Raw genomic sequence first — 17,695 nt, forward strand, 5'->3', positions numbered from 1 at the left:
GCCTCCACATCTTTCTGGTAGTGTGGCGACCAGAATTGCACGCAATATTCTAAGTGTGGCCTAACTAAGGTTCTGTACAGCTGCAACATGACTTGCCAATTTTTATACTCTATGCCCCGACCGATGAAGGCAAACATGCCGTATGCCTTCTTGACTACCTTATCTACCTGCGTTGCCACTTTCAGTGATCTGTGGACCTGTACGCCCAGATCTCTCTGCCTGTCAATACTCCTAAGGGTTCTGCCATTTACTGTATACTTCCCACCTGCATTAGACCTTCCAAAATGCATTACCTCACATTTGTCCGGATTAAACTCCATCTGCCATTTCTCCGCACAAGTCTCCAACCGATCTATATCCTGCTGTCTTCTTTTCTTTCTTTCTTTTGGGCCTCCTTATCTCGAGAGACAATGGATACGCGCCTGGAGGTGGTCAGTGGTTTGTGAAGCAGCGCCTGGAGTGGCTATAAAGGCCAATTCTAGAGTGACAGGCTCTTCCACAGGTGCTGCAGAGAAGTTTGTTTGTCGGAGCTGTTGCACAGTTGGCTCTCCCCTTGCGCCTCTGTCTTTTTTCCTGCCAACTACTAAGTCTCTTCGACTCGCCACATTTTAGCCCCGTCTTTATGGCTGCCCGCCAGCTCTGGCGAACGCTGGCAACTGACTCCCACGACTTGTGATCAATGTCACAGGATTTCATGTCGCATTTGCAAATGTCTTCAAAGCGGAGACATGGACGGGCGGTGGGTCTGATACCAGTGGCGAGCTCGCTGTACAATGTGTCTTTGGGGATCCTGCCATCTTCCATGCGGCTCACATGGCCAAGCCATCACAAGTGCCGCTGACTCAGTAGTGTGTAAAAGCTGGGGATGTTGGCCGCCTCGAGGACCTCTGTGTTGGAGATACGGTCCTGCCACCTGATGCCAAGTATTCTCCGGAGGCAGCGAAGATGGAATGATATCTCCTGCTGTATCCTCTGACAATCCTCATCACTATCCGCAACTCCACCAACCTTTGTGTCGTCCGCAAATTTACTAATCAGACCAGCTACATTTTCCTCCAAATCATTTATATATACTACAAAGAGCAAAGGTCCCAGCACTGATCCCTGCGGAACACCACTAGTCACATCCCTCCATTCAGAAAATCACCCTTCCTCTGCTACCCTCTGTCTTCTATGACTGAGCCAGTTCTGTATCCATCTTGCCAGCTCACCTCTATTCCCGTGTGACTTCACCTTTTGTATCAGTCTGCCATAAGGGACCTTGTCAAAGGCTTTACTGAAGTCCATATAGATAACATCCACTGCCCTTCCTTCATCAATCATCTTTGTCACTTCCTCAAAAAACTCAATCAAATTAGTGAGACACGACCTCCCCTTCACAAAACCATGCTGCCTCTCGCTAATAAATTTGTTTGTTTCCAAATGGGAGTAAATCCTCTCCCGAAGAATCCTCTTTAATAATTTCCCTGCCACTGACGTAAGGCTCACCGGCCTATAATTTCCTGGATTATCCTTGCTACCCTTCTTAAACAAAGGAACAACATTGGCTATTCTCCAGTGCTCTGGGACCTCACCTGTAGCCAATGAAGATATAAAGATTTCTGTCAAGGCCCCAGCAATTTCTTCCCTTGCCTCCCTTAGTATTCTGGGGTAGATCCCATCAGGCCCTGGGGACTTATCTACCTTAAAGCTTTGCAAGACACCCAACATCTCCTCCTTTTTGATAATGAGATGACTGAGACTATCTACACTCCCTTCCCTGGGCTCATCATCCACCAAGTCCTTCTCTTTGGTGAATACTGATGCAAAGTACTCATTTAGTACCTCGCCCATTTCCTCTGGCTCCACACGTAGATTCCTTTCTCTGTTCTTGTTGGCCAACCCTTTCCCTAGTTACCCTCTTGCTCTTTATATACGTATAAAAAGCCTTGGGATTTTCCTTAATCCTGTTCGCCAATGACTTTTCATGACCCCTTTTAGCCCTCCTGACTCCTTGCTTAAGTTCCTTCCTACTGTCTTTATATTCCTCAAGGGATTCATCTGTTCCTAGCCTTCCAGCCCTTATGAATGCTTCCTTTTTCTTTTTGACTAGGCGCGCAACATCCCGCGCTATCCAAGGTTCCCGAAACTTGCCAAATATATCCTTCTTCCTCACAGGAACATGCTGGTCCTGGATTCTAATCAACTGACATTTGAAAGACTCCCACATGTCAGATGTTGATTTACCCTCAAACAGCCGCCCACAATCTAAATTCTTCAGTTCCTGCCTAATATTGTTATAATTAGCCTTCCCCCAATTTAGCACCTTCACCCGAGGAATACTCTTATCCTTATCCACAAGTACCTTAAAACCTATGGAAATATGGTCACTGTTCCCGAAATGCACCCCTACTGAAACTTCGACCACCTGGCCGGGCTCATTCCCCAATACCAGGTCCAGTACGGCCCCATCCCTAGTTGAACTATCTACATATTGTTTCAAGAAGCCCTCCTGGATGCTCCTTACAAATTCTGCCCCATCCAAGCCCCTAGCACTAAGTGATTCCTAGTCAATATAGGGGAAGTCAAACTCACCCACCACTACAACCCTGTTACCTTTACATCTTTCCAAAATCTGTCTACACATCTGCTCCTCTACATCCCGCTGGCTGTTGGGAGGCCTGTAGAAAACCCCCAACATCGTGACTGCACCCTTCCTATTCCTGAGCTCCACCCATATTGCCTCGCTGCACGACCCCTCCGAGGTGACCTCCCGCAGTACAGCTGTGATATTCGCCTTAACAAGTAATGCAACTCACCCACCCCTTTTCCATCCCCCTCTCTCCCGCCTGAAGCTTCTAAATCCTGGAACATTTAGCTGCCAATCCTGTCCTTCCCTCAACCAAGTCTCTGTAATAGCAACATCATAATTCCAAGTACTAATCCAAGCTCTTAGTTCATCTGTTTTACCTGTTATATTTCTCGCATTGAAACAAATGCACTTCAGACCACCAGTCCCGCTGTGCTCCGCAACATCTCCCTGCCTGCTCTTCCTCTTAGTCTTACTGGCCTTATTTACTCGTTCCCCCACATTTATTTCACTTGCTGTCCTACTGCTCCGGTTCCCACCCCCCTGCCACACTAGTTTAAACCCTCCCGAGTGACGCTAGCAAACCTCGCAGCCAGGATATTTGTGCCCCTCCAGTTCAGATGCAACCCGTCCTTCATGTACAGGTCCCATCTGTCCATGAAGAGATCCCAATGGTCCAGATATCTGAAACCCTCCCTTCTACACCAGCTGTTCAGCCATGTGTTTAGCTGCACTATCTTCCTATTTCTAGCCTCACTGGCACGTGGCACAGGGAGTAATCCCGAGAGTACAACCCTAGAGGTCCTGTCTTTTAACTTTCTACCTAACTCCCTAAACTCCCCCTGCAGGACCTCGTCACTCTTACTGCCTATGTCATTGGTACCGATGTGTACCACAACCTCTGGCTGTTCACCCTCCCCCTTCAGAATGCCCCCTGTCCATTCAGAGACATCCTTGACCCTGGCACCAGGGAGGCAACATACCATCCTGGAGTCTCTTTCACGTCCACGGAAGCGCCCATCTGTGCCCCTGACTATGGAGTCCCCTATAACTATTGCTCTTCTGAACTTTGTCCCTCCCTGCTGAACAACAGAACAACTTAAGGAATAATAAAATAACTTCGTTTGTCACGTTCTGGTAGAAAGTTCTTCGGTTTGGTGAGGTGTCCCAGAGTCATTTAGTCGGCTGTCACTTGAAGTGTCTCCAGGCGAGGTTGATGAACAGTCTGTGATGGTAGGCGTTCAAGGCAATTCAACTGCAGCAGGCTTCACATAGGTCTTTCATCAGGGGTTCAGCAACAAGTCTTCTTAGGTTTCACAGCAGCAGGATAGCAGTAGAAGATTGCTTCAGATTCAGGATTTCTTAAAACACAGGAGGCAACAGGAATCACACTTGATGCTGGAATTCTTCAGAGACGGGAGGCAATAGGAATCTGTCACCTTTGAAATACAGAATTTCTTCTGAAGAGATGCAGGATTCCTTTGCAGAGAGAGGTAACACTTTCTCTGGGTCTTCTTCTTAGATCTCCAGGCAGGTAAAAACCTGCTCTTTTTCCTATTCACTGGTTTTTTAAAGGTTCCAAAGTGAAAGCAAAACCTTCCTAAACAGGTCACTTGTCCAGACATCGAGTCTCCTTTGTCATTCAAAGAGTAGCTCTGAAGGAGGTCAAACTCCTTGTTGGTTTCCTTGAAATTGCCAGCTTTCCTGACCTTGTTCATGTTCAGCTTCCTTTTAAAACACCCATTCAGTTCAGCTTTTGTTTTGAACTTCCTTTTAAAACATTGCAAAATTTCAGTTATTTGCAGGTATCAATGTCAACTGAAAAATCCTTTTTCAGTTTTTAAAACACACAGAATTCCAAGTTTTTAATGCAAAAGTAAGAGCCTTGTAACAGACCTGAGAGGGGGAGCAGTCAGGCTATAGCTGTTGGATGCCTCATCACGGCCACAAGACGCCCATCAGGTAAGTGTGAAGAGACTAGGGAGAATGAGGAATTGAAGGAAATTAGTATTAGTAAGAAAGTTGAATTGGAGAAATTAATGGGGCTGAAGGTTGATAAGTCCCCAGGACCTGATATTCTGCATCCCAGAGTGTTGAAAGAGGTACCTATGGAGACAGTGGATGCATTGGTGATCATCTTCCAAAATTCTATAGATTCTGGAACGGATCCTGCAGATTGGAAGATAGCAAATGTCACCCCACTATTTAAGAAGGGTGGGAGAGAGAAAACAGGGAACTACAGACCTGTTAGCCTTGCATCATTAGTCGGGAAAATGTAGGAATCTATTCTAAAGGATGTGATAAATGGACACTTGGATAATAATGATCTGATTGGGCATAGTCAATATGGATTGATGAATGAGAGATCATGTTTGAAGAACCTGTTGGAGTTTTTTGAGGATGTTACTAACAGAATTGATAAAGGGGTGTCGGTGGACATTGTATACTTAGATTTTCAGAAGGCTTTTGATAAAGTCCCCCACAGGAGTTTGGTTAGCAAAATTAAAGCACGTGGGATAGGAGGTAATATACTGGCATGGATTAAGGATTGGTTCACGGGCAGAAAACATAGAGTAGGTATAAACGGGTTATTCTCGCATTGGCAGGCTGTGACTGGTGGGGTACCACAAGGATCAGTACTTGGGCTCAAGCTGTTCACAATATATTTAAATGATTTGGATGTGGGGACCAAATGTAATATTTTCAAGTTCACAGATGACACAAAACTAGGTGGGAATGTGTGTTGTGAGGAAGATGCAAAGCGGCTTCAAGGAGATTTGGACAGACTTACTGTATGGGCAAGAACATGGCAGATGGAATATAATGTGGAAAAATGTGAGGTTATCCACTGGTAGGTGGAATAGAAGTGCAGAGTATTTCTTAAATGGTAAGAGATTAGAAAGTGTAGATGTTCAAAGGGACTTGGGTGCCCTCGACAATATGTCACTGAAAGTTAACATGCAGGTGCAGCAAGCAATTAGGAAGGCTAGTGATATGTTAGCCTTTATTGCAAGAGGATTTGAGTACAGGAGTAGTGAAGTCTTGCTTCAATTGTATAGAACCTTTGTTAGACCGTCGCTGGGGTACCTTGTGCAGTTTTTGTCCCCTTACCTTAGGAAGGATATTAGTGCCATAGAGCAAGTACTTTTTCCTGTGATGGCAGAACTGTCTTATGAAGAGAGATTGGGGAAACTGGGCCTGTTTTCTCTAGAGTTTCGAAGAATAAGAGGTGATCTAATTGAAACCTAGAAAATACTTAAACGGATAGACAGGGTACATGCAGCTGAGATGTTTCCCCTGGTTGTGGAGTCTAGAGCAGTGGACACAATTTCAAAATAAGGGGGAAGCCAGTTATGACAGAGATGAGGAAAAATGTCTTTACTCAGAGGTTTGTGAATCTTTGGAATTCTGTACCCCAGAGGGCTGTGGAAGCTCAGTCATTGAATATGTCTAAAGTAGAGATTGACAGATTTCTAAATACAAATGACATAAGGGGATATGAGGATAGTGTGGGAAAAAGGCATTGAAGTGGATGAACAGCCATGATTGTATAGAATGGTGGAGTAGGCTCGATGGGCAGAATGGCCTACTCCTGCTCCTACGTTCCTTTTAGATTTCCTAACATGCCCAAAGGCACAGTGCTTGCATGCAACCTTCCTACCTCCTCCATCCCATTAAAATTCATGTCATTATCTCAGTTTGAAATAGACTGTGAGCCATGACATTCCACAAACTGTTCTATCTAGTTTTAACATGAGATATTACAAGGGGTGCCCAAAGGATGCATCAAAGAGTTAGGTTTTAAGGAGGATCTTAAGGAGGGAAAGCAGGGTGGAGATGGAGAGATTTAGTGAGGGAATTCCAGAGCTTGGGGCTTAAACCACTGAAGGCACATTCGCTTGTGATGGGCCAAAGGGAGTGGGGGTGGCCAAGAGGCCAGAGTTGGAGCAAAACAGAGTTCTTTGAGGGTGGGTATTGTATGTCTGGAAGCAGAGATAGGGAGGGGTGAGACCATGAATGATTTAAACACAAGGATCCGATTTTTAAAATCAAAGAGCTGTTGGATCGGAACCTTTGCAGGTCAGTGAACATGGGTGATGAGTGCTTGAGACTTGTTGCAGGTTGGGATTTGGACAGCAGAGTTTTTGATGAGGTCAAATTTATTGAGGGCGCAAGATCGGTGGCCAGACAGAAACCATTAGAATAGTTGAGTCAGGAGGTAACAAAAGTATTGATGTGGGTGTTAGCAGCAGATGGGCTGAGGCAGGGCTGGAGACGGATCACGTTATGGAGTTGAGACTCGACATCTTTGTGATGGAGAGAATCTGAGTTTGGAAACTCAACTTAGGGTGCTGAGGTTGCAGTCAGATTCAGCCTGAGACAATACCAGAAAGGGGGATGGAATCAGTCGGAGATGAGCAGAGTTTGTGGCAGGGACTAAGACTATGGCTTTGGTTTTCTCAATCTTTAAATTTTGATTTATCCAGGACTGGATGTCAACTAAGCAGTCTGACAATGCCAAGGCAATGGAAGGGTTGAAACAGGTAGTGGTGAGGTACAGCTAGGTGGCATCAGCATACACAAGGAGAAATAGTGCACCACAGTCACAGAGCTTATGACCTTGGTTAGGGCTGCTTTAGTGCGCAGCAGGAATCAAAATCTGATTGGGGAGGTTCAAAAATGGAGTTGCAGGTGTCATGGTCCTGTAGTTTTTTTGGGAAGAATGCAGTGTGCCTTTAAGGCTGAAAAAAGAGCTGTACTGCTTTAAGAACCAGCAAGCCTCAGGAGTTAGAGAAATTGCATTTTGGTTGCTGTTGGATACAACCATATGGAGAGGGAACCAACCAGCGTCAGAGAATGCATCCTGGTTACCCGGCAACAGCCATTCAGGGACCCAGGACCGCATATACAATTTTGCAATTATCTTTTGAACTGGCTTTTTAGTTGAAAACAGACTGTTCTAGCTGGAGAACACAGACAGACAGTTGGTGTTAGCACCTGAAAGAAGAGCTCTCAGCCATTTAAACTGAAGGAAGAGAATTTAGTCTGTTTATTATTATCTCTCAAAATTCTAAAAAAAGTCAAGCCAAAACAATGATCTCTGATAATTTAAACTGATGGAAGGGAAATTAGACTGTGACAAGATTTTATCCCTCAAAAATTCTAAAGTAAAATTGATTCATTTTAAAAAGTGTTTGCAAGTTGTTAATTGTGGAAATTTATCGCTGGCGAAGGAAAGCATCACTTACTGCTGGAATTAAATTACAGACTGTTCTACTGTTGCAGAACCTTTTTTTTCTCCCCATTGGACGGCTTCAAGCAACCTTGGATGTTTTCACCTGTGACAGGAGCGTAAATTTGCAAGGACTCTAATTTTTTCTACTTAAAATGTTGTTTATATCTGAGAAGTGTTTAAGAATTTAGTTTTTCTAATTAAACAGTTAATTTGTTGATTTAAAGACATCTGGTTTGGTTAGCCTCATTTGGGGGTTAATAGATGGTACAATTTGGCTGGGTCTTTCTTTAATTTGGAAAGTTTAAAATTATATGTTAGGTGATCTGTGAAGGGCGGGATTGAATTAACAGTGTGTTTCTCCCAACGCAATCAGAATCGTTTATTTTGATTGGGGGCTTTGACTGGAGCGGTCGGTCTTAACACAGGAAAGATGGGCATGGATTTGGAAGGTGACAACATGATCAAGAAATTTGGAGAGGAAGGGAAATTGGAGATTAGTTTGCAAGGACAGTTGGGTCAACATGGATTTTGTTAGGAGGAAACTAATGATGGCACATTTAAAAGGGAGGATGAAGGGAGAACAAATAGATGCAAAGAGAAATTTAAACCTGCATAACCTTTTAGTTTAAAACACACTGTTCACATGAAATCCACACTTTTTCTTGCAAGAGATTGTCAAAGCATCCATAAACGTGACAGTCCAACATATTTTCATGATTATAATACTGTGATAAACATACAGCAACTTGAGAAGTAGGGTTTGAATTGGAAGATGCAAAACTGATATACTGCAGTGTAACAACTAGTAGGAGGGTGTAATGAAGGCCCAACAAATTACATAGGCAGTTTTCATTATAAATGGAGACATATAATGGAAAACATTTGTTTTAAATGCACAGAGATGTCTGATTTTGAATATATTTTTAATTGATCCCCTATGACACAGGGAGCTCGGACCAAGTGAAGTTTGCATGTTAGAGGGAGGGGGATGCTCTGAACAGAGCACCTAGAACCATAGAATAATTATGGCACAGAAGGAGGCCATTCAGCCCATCGTGTCCGTGCCAGCTGATAAAACAAGCCGCCCAATCTAATCCTACCTTCCAGCACCTGGCCCAGAGCCTTGCAGGTGCATGTCCAAGTACCTTTTCAAAGAATTGAGGGTTTCTGCCTCCACCATTCCTGGCAGCGAATTCCAGATACCCACCACCCTCTGGGTGAAGAGGTTTTGCTTCACTTCCCCTCTAATCCTTCTACCAATCACCTTAAATCTGTGTTTCCTGGTAACTGACCTCCCCGCCAGGGGAAACAGGTCCTTCCTGTCCACTCTATCTAGGCCCCTCATAATTTTGTACACCTCAATTAAGTCTGCCCTCAGCCTCTTCAGTTCCAGGGCAAACAACCCTCGCCGATCTAATCTTTCCTCATAGCTACAACTTTCAAGCCCTGGCAACATTCTTGTAAATCTCCTCTGTACTCTCTCCAGAGCAATTATGTCATTTTTGTATTGTGGTGACCAGAACTGTACACAATACTCCAGCTGTGGCCTAACCAGCATTTTGTACAGTTCCAGCATCACATCCCTGCTTTTGTATTCTATACCTCAGCCAATAAAGGAAAGCAATCCATATGCCTTCTTCACCACTCTATCTACTTGTCCTGCCACCTTGAGGGACCTGTGGACATGCACTCCAAGGTCTCTCACTTCTTCTACCCCTCTCAATATCCTCCCATTTATTGTGTATTCCTTCACTTTATTTGCCCTCCCCAAATGCATTACCTCACACTTCTCTGGATTGAATTCCATTTGCCATTTTCCTGCCCACTCAAGCAAAGCACTGATATTATTCTGGAGTCTACGGCTATCCTCTTCAACATTAACCACATGGCCAATTTTAGTGTCAGCAGCAAATTTCTCAATCATGCCTCCCACATTTAAGTTCAAATCATTAATACATACCACAAACAGCAAGGGACCCAACACTGAGCCTTGCGGAACGTCACTGGAAACAGCTTTCCATTTACAAAAACTTCCATCGACTACTGCCCTTTTTTTCCTGTCCCTGAACCAATTCTGGATTCAACCTGCCATATTCTCCTGAATCCCATGGGTTTTCTTTTTACTGACCAGTCTGCCATGTGGGACCTTGTCAAATGCTTAACTAAAATCCATGTAAAATCATCCACTGCACTATCCTCATCAATCCTCCCTGTTACTTCCTCAAAAAACTCAATTAAGTTAGTAAGACATGACCTTCCCCGAACAAATCCATGCTGATTATCCCTGATTAACGCATGCCTTTCTAAGTGGCAGTTTATCTTGTCCCTCAGAATTGATTCTAATAATTTACCCACCACCGAGGTCAGACTGACTGGCCTATAATTATTTGGCCTATCCCTCGCACCCTTTTTAAACAATGGTACAACATTAGCAAACCTCCAATCATCTGGTACCTTGCCTGTAACTTGTGAGGATTTGAAGATGATCCTCAGCGCATCAGCTATTTCCTCCCTAGTTTCCTTTAACAACCTGGGATGCAAACCATCCAGCACTGGTGAATCTCCACCTTCAAGGATGTCAGAACCTCTAGTACTTCCTCTCGCATTATGCTTATCATATCTAATATGTCATACCTCACCTCTTTTACTACAATTTCTGCATCGACCCTCTCCTTTGTGAAGACAGAGACAAAAAACCCATCAAGAACTCTGCCCACGTCTTCTGCATCCATGCATAAGTTCCCTCGTACATCTCTGATAGGCCCTACCCTTTCCTTAGTTATCCTATCGCTCGTAATGTTTGATAAAACATCTTCGGGTTTTCCTTGATTTTTACCTGCCAATAATTTTTCATGTCCTCTCATTGCTTTTCTAATTTCCTTTTTTACTTCACCCCTGCACTTTCTATACTCCTCTCGGCTTTCTAAAATAAGATATTTGTGATCGTCATAAGCTTTCCTTTTCTGCTTTAACATATCCTGTAAGCTTCTAGATAACCAGGGGTCTCTAGATTTGGCAGTACCACCCTTTATCTTTGTGGCTGTAGTATCTCGCTTTTGAATGCCTCCCACTGGTTTGCCACTGATTTTCATTCTAGTAGTTGTATCCAGTTTACTTGCGCCAGGTCATCTCTCAGTTTCGTAACATTTGCGTTCCCCCAATTTAGAACCTTGGTTCCTATTTTATCTTTGTCCTTTTCCATGATTATGCTAAAATTAACTGTATTATGGTCACTATCTCCAAAATGGTCACCCACTGTTACTTCATCCACTTGCCCAGCTTCATTACCAAAGACTAAATCTAGAATTGCGTCCCCTCTCGTTCGATTTGTTACGTGCTGGCTAAAAAAGTTCTTTTGATTGCAGTTCGAGAATTTCGTCCCCTCTGTGCCCTTCACACTGTTTGTATCCCAGTTGATATTATTTAGTCACAATTTTAAAATTATACATTCTGTCCTTATTTTTATATATTTTCATTATAAATTCTCATGTCCACATAGGAAACAGCCTATATCAACTTGTCCAGAGGCCCAAGCAAATGCTCTGGGGACATTGATTCAAATCCCACCATGGCAGATGGTAAAATCTGAATTCAATTAATAAATCTGGAATAAACAAGACAGTCTAATTAATGGTGACCATGAAACCATTGTTGATTGTTGTAAAAACCCGTCTGATTCACTAATGTCCTTTAGGGAAGGAAATCTGCCGTCCTTACCTGGTCTGGCCTACATGTGATTCCAGGCGCACAGCAATGTGGTTGACTCTTAAATGCCCTCTGAAATAGCCTAGCATGCCATTCTGTTGCATCAAAGCTCAGGGCAGCTCACCATCACCTTCTCAAGGGCATTTAGGGATGGGCAATAAATGCTGACCTAGCCAGCAATGCCCACATCCTATGAATGAATAAAAATAAAATTCCCAGAAGTGTACAATATTGTTTTTTCCATGTGAACCCATTGGAATTTAAAAGATGATTTGATTGAAATTTTCAAGATATTAAGGGGAACAGATAGGATAAATAAAAAGAAAATATTCTGCTAGCTGGGGAGTCTAAGGTTAGAGGGCATAGTCTAAAAATTAGAGCCAGACCTTTCAGTTGTGAAATTAGGAAACACTTTTACACACACAGGTTGGTAGAAGTTTGGAACTCTTTTCCACAAATAGCAATTGATGCTAAATTTGAGATTGATATTTTTTTTATGAAACAACGGTGTTAAGGCAGACAGCTAAGTGAATTTAGGTCACAGATCAACCATGATCTAATTGAATGGTGGAACAGACTTAAGGGGCGAAAGAGGCTACTTGTGTTCCTATTTTTCTTCGCGAGCCTAGGTATGAAGAAACTTGTCTTTTGCTTTAGTTTCCAGGGATTAATTAGGTCTGATGATGGTGGAAGCCCTAGTTGTTGGGGACCATGTCAGTTTTAGGCTATTGTCTTTCTTGGTTAATGTGTGAAGTGCATATTGTGTTGAGCAAACCTCTAAAAATATACTCCAGACTATGGATGAAGGTGGTTCATAAACAATAGTGGATTGAATCAGAAGAGGCTTTGACTGAATTACCTGACTTTGAGCATCTTCCGCAGCAACCCAAGTAGAAGGGCCTCCCAGAAAGGTTGATGGCCAGGACAATACTGCACCATCTCCCTCAGTCTTCTCTTCCTCTTTTAGCCTGCAGACGCTTAAAAACCTAAGCTTGGTGTCACCTAATGATTATTGCCTGATTTATGTTCTCACTCTTGCTCCTTTCATTTTCTCTGAAGTACTGGGGAACATCATGTGGTGTGTCACATGCAGTATCAAATTATGGTGCTTTGGCATACCCATTCTGCTGTGTGCCTATTTTGATACATGTGAAGCTAACTTCTGTTGCAGTGAACTTGTGGGAAATGTAAAACTAAGTCGTTCAAACCATGAGGTCTGAGGTTCCATCCTTGGTTTTCTGAATTCATTGTAGCGTAGGGGGATATCTTTTGCCAATGTTAAAAACAATCTGGTAAAAGTATACCAGCACTGATTAAAATGTTGTCATTGGTGAAAGGTATCAGGAGTACCAAGGATATGATAGTTCCAGTTCTGCCACTGCCACTAATTTCTTTAATTACGATGTATACTGGGATTTTATGATCTTGTAGTTTTGTTCTTCGGGAAGAATGCAGTGTGCCTTTAAGGCTGGAAAAGGAGCAGTACTGCTTTAAGGCAACAAGCTGCAGAGACTGAGTCAAAGAATGCATTTTCGTTTCCAGGATACAGCCATTCGGAGAACAAGGACACGAGATACATTGTTGCCAATTGATGTTTGAAACTATTTGAAACTGGCTTTTGGAGAGACACAGACAGCTGGACCCGTATATACTGAAAGAAATGAGAGCTCTCTCTTGGTTTATTTAAACCTTATTTATTAAACTTTCAGAATTCTGATGTCAAGCCAGATTCATTTCTTAAAAGAAAATAACCAAATTCCTTTAACTACTGAACTGTAATTGTTGAAATTCATCACTGGAACAGAACAGCATCAGTTCAACCGCTGAATTAGACTACTGATTGTCCGACTGTTGAAGAACCTTTTTTTCCCCATCGGACGGCTGTGAGGACTTCAAGCAACGTTGGACTATTCCACATTGGAAGATTTCACTTCAGGAGCGTAAATATGCAAGGACTCTATTTTTTTCTATTTTAAATGTTATTTATATCTTCATAGTTTTTAAGAATTTAGTTTTTCTAATTAAACAGTTAATTTGTTGATTTAAAGACACCTGGTTTGATTAGCCTCATTCAGGGGTTAATAGATGGTACAATTTGGCTGGGTCTTTCTTTAATTTGGAAAGTTTAAAATGATATGTTAGGCGATCTGTGGAGGGACGGGATTGAATTAACAGTGCGTTTCTCCCACCACTGTCAGAATCGTATATTTTGATTGGGGGCTTTGACTTGAGCGGTCAGTCGTAACAGGGAACAAAAGAATCTTCTAAAGATGTAAGTGTGTTAAAAGAACTGGTTGTACAATTCATGATGTGAAATGTTAGTGCTGAAATATAAACATCCATTATTAGTAACAAGAGCTTTCATGACTGTTTCAGCTCAATGATGTGCAGGGCTAAGCTTCTATTCTGCCCAACAATATCCCTCAGCCTCAACTGCAGGAGAGCATAGCCTATTGCATCAGCGTGATATTGTTCTAATTCTTACCTGAACCATTTTTTTTTATTTAGAGATACAGCACTGAAACAGGCCCTACGGCCCACCGAGTCTGTGCTGACCATCAACCATCCATTTATACTAATCCTATATTACTCCCATTACCCTCTCACATTCTCACAATTCCCCTACCACCTACCCATACTAGGGGCAATTTATAATGTCCAATTTACCAATCAACCTGCAAGTCTTTGGCAGGAAACTGGAGCACCCGGCGAAAACCCATGCGGTCACAGGGAGAACTTGCAAACTCCGCACAGACAGTACCCAGAATGGAACCCGGGTCACTGGAGCTGCGAGGCTGCGGTGCTAACCACTGCACCACTGTGCCGGTTTCTTGAGTCAAATTATCAGCTTTGGATCAACTGATACCAAATTCGGGGCAATCTTGCACACTGGATTGAATCTTCCCTATTTCCTTTTGCATGGAGCCCTTATAGCCAGCAGAGAGAGATTTTCATTATATGCATTATATATGATGGCTGCATTTGAACCCAGAACCCTCAGGTGGAAGGACAATGTGCCAACATACTGCACCATCAAGAATATTTTACTCAGTTGGACTAGCAGCATGAAGACTATTTTACTCAGTTGTTGCTGATAAATGGACCTTTTGCTATTTATTTGGTGCTTACTGGTATCTTTTATTTTTGTTTTAAAAATAAATCATAAAACACAGCTAGAGCCTTATGAGAAAGTGAATTTACAGTTGGCAGAAACTCTCGCCCATTGTATTAGGATTTGAGCCATCCATCCAAAAAAACTCAGTATGCTGTAAAATCATAAACTGTAATTGTTGTGGTTTCTTCCTTGTCATTTGGTCACCGTCAATCAAACTAATCTAGACAGCTGTTGTGTAAAAATGGCTGGTATAAGCTTGACCCACTAACTGGTAAGTTGTACAAGTGAAAATCAAATTCTGATGACCATTTGCATTTTAATGACTATATCTATCAGATCTTTCCAACCATTCGAAGTAGCATCTTTGCCTGATTGTCCATACCATGACATTTGTCTTCCAGCAATCAAAGAAACAGAATGAAGTACTAAATAAGCAGCTCCTTGATGGCTCATTGAATTTATCCACTGAATAGCTAAGCTGTTCAAACCATGAAGGTGACCTTAAAATTTGTGATAATGGAAGACTATCTTTTTCCAATGTTAAAACCAGTATGCCAGTACCGAAAGCAGTGTTGTCATTGGTATATGGTTCACATATGGATAAATTGTTGCTCCCTGATGCTACTCATCACCAGCCCCCTACAATAGCTGAGTGAGTTGATATAGCAAGTAGCTGTCTCCCACATGCTGGAAAGGTTCCCAGGTTTGAAGTAGCTGATCTCACTCAGAATTGTGGAGCAGTGCTAGGACAGGTCTCAATACTTTGGGTTATGAAAGAGAAGACTGGCCAGGTCTTGGACGGCTAGTTCTGAAGTGGATTCACTGTGGGACCATTAAAAATGCCAGCCGACTGGTACCTATATCTTTCTCATGCCTTCCTAGTGCCTTACTTGGTTGTTTTCACATCCTTTAGTTCTTTAAATGTACTTTATTTGCCCCACTTAGATGATCTTCATATATCATTGAGCAGTTTTCTTCCTGTTTCCAGCTGTTCAAAATAATCTGCTGAGCATTCAAGCTATTATCTTCTTCCTGTGATAACGTTAATTCATTCCTAATTTGTGACTCCACCCTATTGTGTTCTTTTCTCTTCTTGCCTTTGTTTTGTTGAGTCCCATTTAGGAACTTGCTTACTTTTTGAGCTGCGCATTTCCAGCATTCTCTGTTTTAATTTTAGATTTCAAGTGTTTGCTGGTTTTCTTTTTGTTGTTTCTATTCCTGATGGCCAACAGCACCTACTGGAAGTGCACTTGAGCTTCTATTACATGCCTTGGAGTTCAGACCACCTATGCTCTTCTGTGCTTAAGGTGTGTTGTTTAGATAGGATAGGAGTTTACTTGTGTTTAATTTGGGGGGTTAGGTGGCGGGCTGTGATTTCGGCTTATATTGAGTGTCAATGGAGGAAAATGTTTCATTCTCAGAACTGATTCCTTCACCTTAATAAGGACAAAAAATCTATCTCCAATACCCCCACAAAATACTCCAAAGTAGCCCTGAAACTTTGTCAGATGTAATATTAAAGGGGAATGCTGGCCTGTTTTGAAGTGTGGAGAATTTGAAATGGTAAATGGACGGAATTGTACCTGTTTGTCCTTCTATTCTTACAGACTCTTTACCATTGCCGGTAAATTTTCTTTATTTATATTCATGTGATTTAATGCCGGGGTGAGGAGGGAGAAAGAGAGCGTGATGACAATAATGAATGTATCTGTCACTAGCTATCAGGTAGATCATGCTTTTTTTCCCCTCCCTCCCTGCTCCTCCAATTCATTTGCTGCTCACTTCAACATTTAATCCTGGAAGGAAGTCAAGTTGAGGTATGAAATGCCTGAATGGCCCAGTAGTGTTGGGTGACTGAACTGTTGGTGCAGTGAGAAGGGCTGTTAAGATATTTTCACAATTCTTCTGGTCTGGCCAATTTAATGCCCTTCTCAATTGTATCCAGTACATTGAGCAAATGGCCATTTTTTATCTATGAGACTATATACTGCAGATAATTGATGCTAATACTAGTAGTTTAAAAAAAATGCCTGAAAGCCGTTTGGCTGCCATAAATATGTGTCTGGTTTGCTAACATTCTTCAAGGAAACAAATGTACCACTTCTTCCTGGTTCGCTCTGTAGCAAGCAGCGCCTAGATGGGTATGGGGGGTTGCGGCGGTCAGGCGTAATGTCCTCTGAAGTGGCCTGGAAAGCCATTAACTAGCACAAGCATAGGGAGGCGGTGGTGTAATGGTCATGTCACTCGACCAGTAACCCAGGTGAATGCTGTGGGCACATGGCTTTGAATATCACCACAGCAGATGGTGGAAATTGAATTCAATTCATAAATCTGGAATTAAAAAGCTTGTCCAGTGGTGATCATGAAACCATTGTCGATTATTGTAAAAACCCATCTGGTTCACTAATGCCCTTCAGGGAAGGAAATCGGCCGTCCTTACCGGGTCTGGCCTGCATGTGACTCCAGACCCACAGCAATGTGGTTGACTATTAAATGCCCTCTGAAATGGCCTAGCAAGCCATTCAGTTGTATCAAAACGCAACAAAATCTAACAAAAAGAATGAAACTGGACGGACAACTAGGCATCGACCTAGGCACTGGAAACAACAATGGCAAACCCAGCCCTGTCGATCCTTCAAAATCCTTCTTACTATCATCTGGCGGCTTGTGCCAAAATTGGGAGAGTTGTCCCACAAACTAGTCAAGCAATAGCTTGACATAATCATACTCACAGAATCATACCTTGCAGACAATGTCCCAGACACCACCGTTGGGTATGTCCTGTCCCACCGGCAGGAGAGTTGGCCTGGAAGTCCTCAGTGCAAAAGACAAAACTGAATAATCCATCTTCAGCCACTATTAACATCCTGGAGGTCACCATTGTTCAGAAACTGAACTGGACCAGCCACATAAATGCACATCAGAGGCTTCTGCAGTGAGTAACTCACCTCCTGACTTCCCAAAGCCTGTCCACTGTTTACAAGGTGCGTCAGGAGTGTGATGGAGTACTCTTCACTTGCCTGGATGGGTGCAGCTCCAATAACACTCAAAAAGTTCGACACCATCCGGG

General features: G+C 42.7%; 1 protein-coding gene across 3 annotated transcripts in view; it reads left to right on the forward strand.

The window, feature by feature from the left end:
- The window catches only part of fam135b (family with sequence similarity 135 member B), a 548,259-nt gene that overhangs the window by 161,657 nt on the left and 368,907 nt on the right, over positions 1-17,695 (forward strand). The window contains exon 2 of one of the 3 annotated variants that reach the window (XM_068031371.1): positions 4,365-4,531. The exons of the other annotated variants lie outside the window; for them this stretch is intronic. Coding sequence (XP_067887472.1) covers positions 4,500-4,531 — 32 coding nt within the window. The 5' untranslated portion in view covers positions 4,365-4,499. The remainder of the gene's footprint in view (positions 1-4,364; positions 4,532-17,695) is intronic. 3 annotated transcript variants of the gene reach the window in all.

The sequence above is a fragment of the Heterodontus francisci genome, chromosome 5, assembly GCF_036365525.1.
Source record: "Heterodontus francisci isolate sHetFra1 chromosome 5, sHetFra1.hap1, whole genome shotgun sequence".
Lineage (NCBI taxonomy): Eukaryota > Metazoa > Chordata > Chondrichthyes > Heterodontiformes > Heterodontidae > Heterodontus > Heterodontus francisci.